This window comes from Echinops telfairi, unplaced genomic scaffold, assembly GCF_000313985.2.
Source record: "Echinops telfairi isolate 266 unplaced genomic scaffold, ASM31398v2 ScPeMD7_7469;HRSCAF=8507_0, whole genome shotgun sequence".
NCBI classification, from domain to species: Eukaryota; Metazoa; Chordata; class Mammalia; order Afrosoricida; family Tenrecidae; genus Echinops; species Echinops telfairi.
In genome coordinates, this window is record NW_022111372.1 from 74,734,431 (window position 1) to 74,742,473 (window position 8,043).

At 41.0% G+C, this 8,043-nt stretch overlaps 1 protein-coding gene across 1 annotated transcript in view; it reads left to right on the top strand.

Annotated features, from left to right (window-relative positions):
• Positions 1-3,655: 3,655 nt before the first annotated feature.
• Positions 3,656-8,043, top strand: part of TIMD4 (T cell immunoglobulin and mucin domain containing 4) — a 66,384-nt gene continuing 61,996 nt past the window's right edge. Inside the window, exons 1-2 of the mRNA XM_045284705.1 lie at positions 3,656-3,713; positions 7,536-7,877. Of these exons, the coding sequence (XP_045140640.1) occupies positions 3,656-3,713; positions 7,536-7,877 (400 nt within the window). The remainder of the gene's footprint in view (positions 3,714-7,535; positions 7,878-8,043) is intronic.

Below are 8,043 nucleotides of genomic sequence, written 5' to 3' on the forward strand. Positions count from 1 at the left end.
TTTGGGTGAATGGCTCAAAGCAGTAACTCTTCAAGCTGTCTTTCTTTACCAGCATTTTGATTTCTACAGTGACTGATTAAACTAATTTCCCCATGTAAATCCATATACTACTTTCCCTTTTGTAACTCCATAAAGTGATGGGTCAACAATAATTGGTAAGGCGAAGATCATGTGCCCATCCTACCCATGTGAGGCTGGAGTTAATGGACATTCAATCAGTTCCACAAAGGAAGGGGTGAGGAGTTTGTAAAAATAAAATGTATGAACCATAATAGCTCGTTTTTGTTCCACTAACACCCTTGGGTTCAAACCATGGTATTACCAATTACTTCATGTGCACAGGAGAGCTGGACAATGAATTTAAGGGTAGAGAAAAATTGAGGCTTTTGAATTTTTATTTTGATGAAAAATATTGGAAGTACTATGGACTGCCCAAAGAACAAACAAATCTGTCTTAGAAGACCAAAACCAACCTCACTGCCAGTGAGTCAATGCTGACTCGTAGAGACACTCTTGTAGGTTTCTGAGACTGTAATTGTTTACAGAAGTAGAAAGCCCATCTCCCTTCGAGTTGCTGGTGGATTTGGACTGCCCATCATGCGGATCACAGGCCTCATGGGCCTGAGTACCACCATGGCTCTTGTCAGAAGAAGTACAGCCAAAATGCTCTCTAGGAATGAGAATAGCAAGACTTCATCTCATAGGCTTTGGGCATGTTATCAGGAGCGACCATTTTCCCAAAAAAGGACATCATGTTTCATTGGAAGAATCCATGCAAAGCCTGTGCGAGATGGATTGACACAGTGGCTGCGACAATGGGCTCAAGGATCGGTGAGAACGGCAGAGGAGATGGTAGTGTTCTATTTTTCTTGTACACAGAGTTATTATGAGTTGGACTCAGTTCTGTGGCACCAAACCATGGCATGCCTTTCTAATTCGGTTCAAGGCTCCTTTTTGGCTACATAGTCCTTCCCACAATTTGTTAAGAAAATATTTATGTCAGGGAAGGAGGGAAAAAAAGAAGAGCTGATACCAGGGCTGAAGTTAAACAAAAATGCTTTGAAAATGATGATGGCAATATGTGTACAAAAGTGCTTGATACAATTGATGTATGGATTGTCGTAAGAGCTCCCAATAAAATGATTTATTAAAAAGTAAAATATCTATGGTACTAAATTAAAAACCCATCTATGTCTGAAAATGTGTTCACTGTACTTTAAAATATTTAATTAACAGCTTTTCAGGGAGTAGAATTATAGGTTTAAAATAAAATTTTCCTTAGAATTTTGAAAGTATTTCTGCATTGTTTTCTGAGTTTGCCATTTAAGACCAATACCATTCTGATTCAAATCTTTTCAATATGGATTTTTGTTTTAGTTTAATTTACTTTTCCTCTGGAATCCTAATATCTTTTATTTAGTCTGATGTTGTGGTATTTCATAATATACCTTTTTGTAGAGGGTTTTATTACTCATGTGGAGTGAATATTTGGTTGGCTTTCCCAATCAGAGACATGTGTCTTTTAGTAATGAGAAATTGCTTTCTTACTTATTTCATAATTACTTCCCTCCCATTTCTATATGAATATTCTCAAACACTGCTAATCATCTGGAATTTATAAATGGGAATTTGTAAGTTTTGGTCTGTTTCTGTGCCCCTCCACTCCCTACCTCCCTATTTTCCATTTTTTGGAATTTTTGTTATGCTTTATAGAAAATTAACTCTATTAAAACAAATCTTAACATTCTGTGGAGGATATTATAATTTTAAATTTCCAAGAGCTCCTTTCTGTTCTGTGATTTTTTTCCTGTTTTGATAGCCTCTGTCTTCTTTCCAATGAATGTGAAATCTTTCCTTTCTAGGAGAATGTTAGCATTTTAAGTTTACTTCTGCTCTCTCCGTAGTCTCCGTGTTTTGTTTTTGTTTTGTTGGCTGGCTCTTTTCCGTTCTTTTTCTTTTTCATGTTGTGGACTCTTTTCAGATGTTTGGTGACTTTTAGTTGTTTTGGTTGTCTATTGATATATAACTTTGACACATTAAAAACAAATGACAAGCTCTGAGTGTGAGTGTGAGGATCATCACTAGTGGCACTTCACTAACCAGTGATGGGTGACATTGCTGAGTGACATGCAAATATCAATATGTATGCATCTATATGTGTTTTATTGGGGCTATGCATTTTATTCAGGGATTACATCCCTTAGATTCCTGGGAGTGGGGCTGGAGAAAGAGCTCACAGTTCAGTGGACATTCAGTGAAAAGACAGTGTGAGAATCCTTTTACTTTCTTTTCTGGGTTTCACTCCCATTCCATGCTTTTCAGACCCCCACCCCCACCCCAGTCCTCAATCTCACTAGTATTTATATTTTCATAGAGAGCTTTGTTGTGAGCAATGGTGAATGCTTGAGTCTTCCTTAGATGATTTAAATCAAATAGGATTTTTAAATAAAATTTAAACTTAGAGCATTCTTGTATCCTCAAATTCCTCTTCTGGGGCTAGAGCAGGGCTAGCCACAGTAAGGCTTGGTTGAATGGCTGAATTAACCTATGGGTCACAGGTCAAAGAGAGTGTAATGATTATCATCCAGGGTCTTGGAATCATGTTGTCCTATATTTAAGCCCTGTTTCTACAATGCTTTAACTTTGGGTCCTGAGTAATTTACTTAATCAACCTACATTTAATTTTTCACATCTGTTCCATGAGAAAAATTATATTATCTATTTCTTAGGGTTATGAGGCTTAGATAATACACTCAGTGCCTGTCATACAACTTAACATTCAAATATAAAGATGTTGATAAGATCTTGTTTAAGAAACCCATCTGGCTGGTGATCATTGATCTGATTCATCCTGTGACTTGGTCTATGGTGCTGAGAATATCATTGAAACTCTGGAGCTCAGAGGGGCTGCCCATGCACATCATCTAGCCTGCAATAAGGCTCATCCACAATCGGTTGGGCTCTTCTCCAGCAAATACCTTCACTTATTGGTGGCTTTGGGACTAGACCTTGGGTCTGTTTGGTGCCTGAGTCTGTCCTTGCACTTTTATTGCAAACCACAGTGTGCTTCCTCTATAAAGCCTTTCTTCCCATGCCTGATAAACGCTAATGGAGTTTTTGGCTTATGTGACTGCCGATTACACTCCTGCTTTTCTTTCTCTATTATCAGAGACCAAGGTCACATGGAGGGAAAACCCAGAATGGAGTGGAGCCAAATTCTGGTCTTTCATTTGGTTCCCATGAGGCATCCACATGGAGACAGTGTGGACAGTTACTTGTATTTTTTTCAAGCTACGTAGTGTTCTCTTTCACCTTTCATGTGCGCATCCACACGCTCACATATGTGGATGCTCATGCACATACAACCTACCTCTGTGCAAGAGTGGAGAGGTACATGTCTGCCCACACTATTTTACACACGCACACACACACACACACACACACACACACACACAGCAAGTGACCATGAGAAAAGTGCTCAGCACATTTATCTTACATTCCAAAATGAGGGAGGGCATTCAGAAGGGAGGAAAGGGAAGATTATGAGACTAAAAGAGAAATGAAACTAAAAGGTCCCGCCCTGTCAGCATTAACGCAGTATAAGAAATAGGCTTGGGACAGACAAGCAAACTCCTGGGTCCTGCCAACCGTCAAAATGTCCAAAGGGTCTCTCCTTCTCTGGCTGTTGATTGAGTTGGGGCAGCTGTATCTGAGTAAGTGTCTGGAGCCTTCTATGGAGGGCTTGCTCTTCTGTGACAGATTTCCATGCAGTGATTTGGGTTTAGTAAGGAGCCCTGGTAGCTATGCGTTGGGCTGCAATTCATAAGGTCAGCAGTTCAAAACCACCAGCTGCTCCTTGGGAGAAAATAAGTTCTAATTCCATAAATAGTTACAGTTACAGCCTCAAAAACTTACGAAGGAAGTTCTACCCTGTCTGATAGGTTTGCTATGAGTCAGCATGAACTAGATGCCAGTGAATGAGTGAAGGAGCCCTGGTGGCCTTGTGGGTTAAGCATTAGCAGGATAACCGATAGGTCAGTAGTTTTAACCCACCAGTTGCTCCACAGGAGAAAGATGAGTTAGTGTGTGTCTGTGAAGATTTACAGCCTTGGAAAGCCTATGGAGCAGGTCTTCTCTGTCCTATGAGTTTGCTATGAATCAGAATTAACTTGCCAGAAGTGGGTTGGCTGTTGTTGATGCCTACTGGATGCTGACCGCTCTGCCTCTTGGCCCTTCTCCATCCTTCCTCTCAAGGAGTCCTGGTAGGCTGCTAACCACCAGGTGAGCAGTGACAAATCACCGGGAGCCCCACAGGAGACAGACGAGGTTTTCTACTCTCATGAAGAGTCACATCCACACGGGGAAGTTCCCCCTTGTCTTACAGAATTGCTATGAGTCAGAATCCATTCAATGACAGTAAGGGTTTTGTTTGTTTTTGATCCTTCATCTCTTTCCTGCTTTGGAAAGTCTCTCCTTTGCCATCTCTATCTATATGTTTGTGTGTGTATACTCGCACGTATGTGTATATATATATCTGAGTTTTGGTGCCTGCATTGCAAGTTAAGTTCATATTTGATAATTTCCGCACAATTTATGACATTAATCAAATTTATCACAAGATGATAACATTCTCTTTAATTGTATCCTGTTTGTTTCTTTTCCCGAGCTCAAATTTCCTGCTCCCTTATCTGCCCATTCTTTCTTCCTCGTAATTGTTGATGGACTAGTCTAAAATGGGTTGGTTTTAAGTAGGTCACTGTTGTGGAGAAGATGCTTTAGTTCGTGTGCCACCTTCTCTTTTGCCTTTTTACACAGGGGTTATCTAGAAACTGCTTTTAGGGTCACAGGAATTTGTGCTCGTATCAAAAAGGACAATTTAAGTAGGGATAAGTAAAATAAAGGTTAAATTAAGGGGAAAGAAATTTCCCTTGTAGTGAGACTACAGGGAATTTGTTTTTTAGGATATCATTATTATAATTCTTCCTGCTCTCTTTGTTGGTTGGTTGGTTGTTCTGTCTTGTGGTGAGTACAGCTTCCAGGTGAGATTTTGAGATTTCTTTGCTGCACTGTGTCATCAGGTTTTGGGGTGCAGATGTACATCCTTGGTTTTGACCTCCTACACTCGTTGACTTCCCTATAGGAGAGAGACCAGTGTAATGGGCTGAGCAGCGGCTGCCTCGTGGTCACTAATCTCTAACTTTAGGAAATGTCTAGATTAGTTTTTGTTTTGCTCTGCTGCATGGGGATGAGATCAATTTTAGCAGTCTAGGACCAGACAACAGTTAATGTCCCTTGTTGTTTTAGAAGTCCTCAATATTTACTTATAAATGTTTCAAATTTCCTGCACGATGAAACACCGGCAATCCAGTGAAATTAAATGTCACTTCTTCCGTCTACTCCTCTAAGATACTCTGTGTTTCTTTCCTCTCTGATAACACACATCCTCCGGTCTCCACTGAAGTCAGGCTTTTCCTGCCCAACCACAGCCCACTGCTCAGCTCCAGAGCTCCCAGATCCCCTGCAATTTCCCATCAGAGAACTTGTAACCTAGTGGTCCCTTGCTCCCCTAGCTGCCCCATCTCCCTGAATTCTCTGTAGGCTCTTGAAGGACAGCAGTGGTTTGTATTATAATGCCTCGTTCCTGCTTGGAGCACAGTGTCCCGTTGCTGCTGAATAAAAACCATCCCTGTCCTTGGTATCATTTTTAAGGGAGCAAGCTTATATAAAACACTGTAGTTTGGGAAGAAAAACCACTGTAGTTTGACTCTTGAGCATTGATGTTTTTTTAGAGATTTTTATCTTGTCCTATAAGGAGACAATGCCCTTTTCAGATCTTAATGACTTGATGACTTTCACGTGAATCCATAGGATTGTATCTAATTGCATCCCCCATGGACATAGAACTCTAGGCCATGAGGGGGCCATGGTTTAGCCTTCCCAAAGATGGACTGTCCCATTGTCCCATTCACAGATATTAGAGTTCCTGGGGGATACAAATGCTTAATTTGTTCACTGCTCACCACTCTACTACCCACATAGGCCTTGGAAGAAAGCCCTAGTGATCTACTTCTGAAAAGTCAGCTATTGAAATCCTACGGGCTACAGTTCTACTCTGACACACATAGGGTTGTCGTGAGTCAAAATAGACTCAATGTCAGTTGAAGAAAAAAGTCACCTATGTATGAAAAAAGGAGCTCTGGGGGTATAGTGAGTTATGCTTTGGGCTACTAACAGCAAAGTCAATGGTTCCAACCCACCAGCTACTCTGCAAGGGAAAGATGAACATTTCTACTCCCATAAGGAACAGAATCCCTGAATCCATTTGCAGGTCCCCTTGTGGACTAAGCCTCTAGAGAATCTCCTCTGATCATTGACGGGGGATGTGAACAGCTTTGCTATCAGAATGAATTGGAAAGTGGATTAATGTAGAAGTAGGTAGGTTAAATGTAATACCTTATTGTTTGTTCTCCCTTTTGACTTATTTTTAATTCATTCTAGATCTTATTATTTTCCACTTTCTTTTGGATTGAGGTTTGTCTGTAGTTTATTTCCTTATTGTTGTTGTTGAGGAGTTTGTATGTGTTTCTTTATATGGTTCCCAGAATAGGTAAATCTCTAGAGAGAGTGACCATGAATAGTTTCTTAGCGTTCTGGCAGGGGAGTTTAAGGGAACATAGGTAGGTAATAATAATTAGCACAGGAATGAAGAAAATATTCTAAAATGGATTGTATTTATGATTGAATCACTCTTTTAAATATGTTTATACCATTGAATTGTATGGTATGTGAATTAGATATCAATAAAACTTAAGTATTTAAAAAATAGAACAAATAAGCATTAAGATAGAAAATTTCTGTATAAAAATACAACACAATATATTTCCTTTTGCAGCTCATAGCATAGTGGCAAAGACATGTCAATGGATCATTACCCTACTTCTAATGAAAGATTTCAGCCTTGGAAACTCAGAGAGCGGTTCTACTCCGTCCCCCGTAAAGCGACTAGGAGCTGTCATAGACTCGGTGGTGGCAACGTTAGCTAGTTGGGTGAATGAAAGCCGCAGTAAACATTGGCAAAACTCTACTGGTCTAGGCACTTTTGTAAGGATGATCAAGAAGCAAAATGTCTAGGGCAAACTTAGGAGACCTGCATTTTGAATGTAAATTAAAAACTCTTCAATTGCCTCCAACATGTGGCTACACCAATCCACACTCCAGTTTCACTACAACTAACTCCATCATGTTAGACCATTCCCTAGATCCACCTCAGCAGTGCCCCTGAGTCTTCATTTCCTCATATCCTAAACTATTAAAAAACAGTTTATTGAATGCTACCAAGATCTGAATGTCAAAGCCAACAAAAAGATCGGTTACTGTTGAGACGGAGATTGAGCTAGACTTCAGGGCACCGCAGAGTTTATGCTTCAGGCACATGACTCACTTCATCTTCCTGTCGACACCTCTTGGAATACTCACTGCATGGCAGTTGCAAGATTTTATTACTATTCAGCCTGTTTTCCCAACTTTCCTTCTAGCACAAGTCTCATCGGAGGTGGTTGTGACAGCATTTGTGGGTGAGTCGGTTTTACTGCCCTGCCTATACCCATCCTGGTCCGCAAGCAAGAACAGCATGTGCTGGGGCAAAGGCCAGTGTCCCAAGTCCAAGTGCAATGAGGAGCTTCTCCACACAGATGGGACGCACGTGACGGCAAAAAAGTCGAGGAGGTACAGACTTCAAGGGAATTTACAGGAAGGTGATGTTTCCTTGACGATCTCCAACACCGACGAAGGCGACGACGGTGTGTATTGCTGCCGCATAGAAGTGCCTGGCTGGTTCAATGATGTGAAGAAGAACATTCGCCTGAAGCTGACGAGAGGTAAGTGAATGAAGGAACTGCACCTGGGGCTGAGAGTCCCATTCAGAGGGTTCATGCAACCCGTGACCAGAAAGGGACTGTGGTGGCCTCTGCAGGAAGATGGTCACATTTGAAAGGGGTGGCTGAGACTATGGGAGCCAGGATCTGGATCTGGCAGGTAAACCCC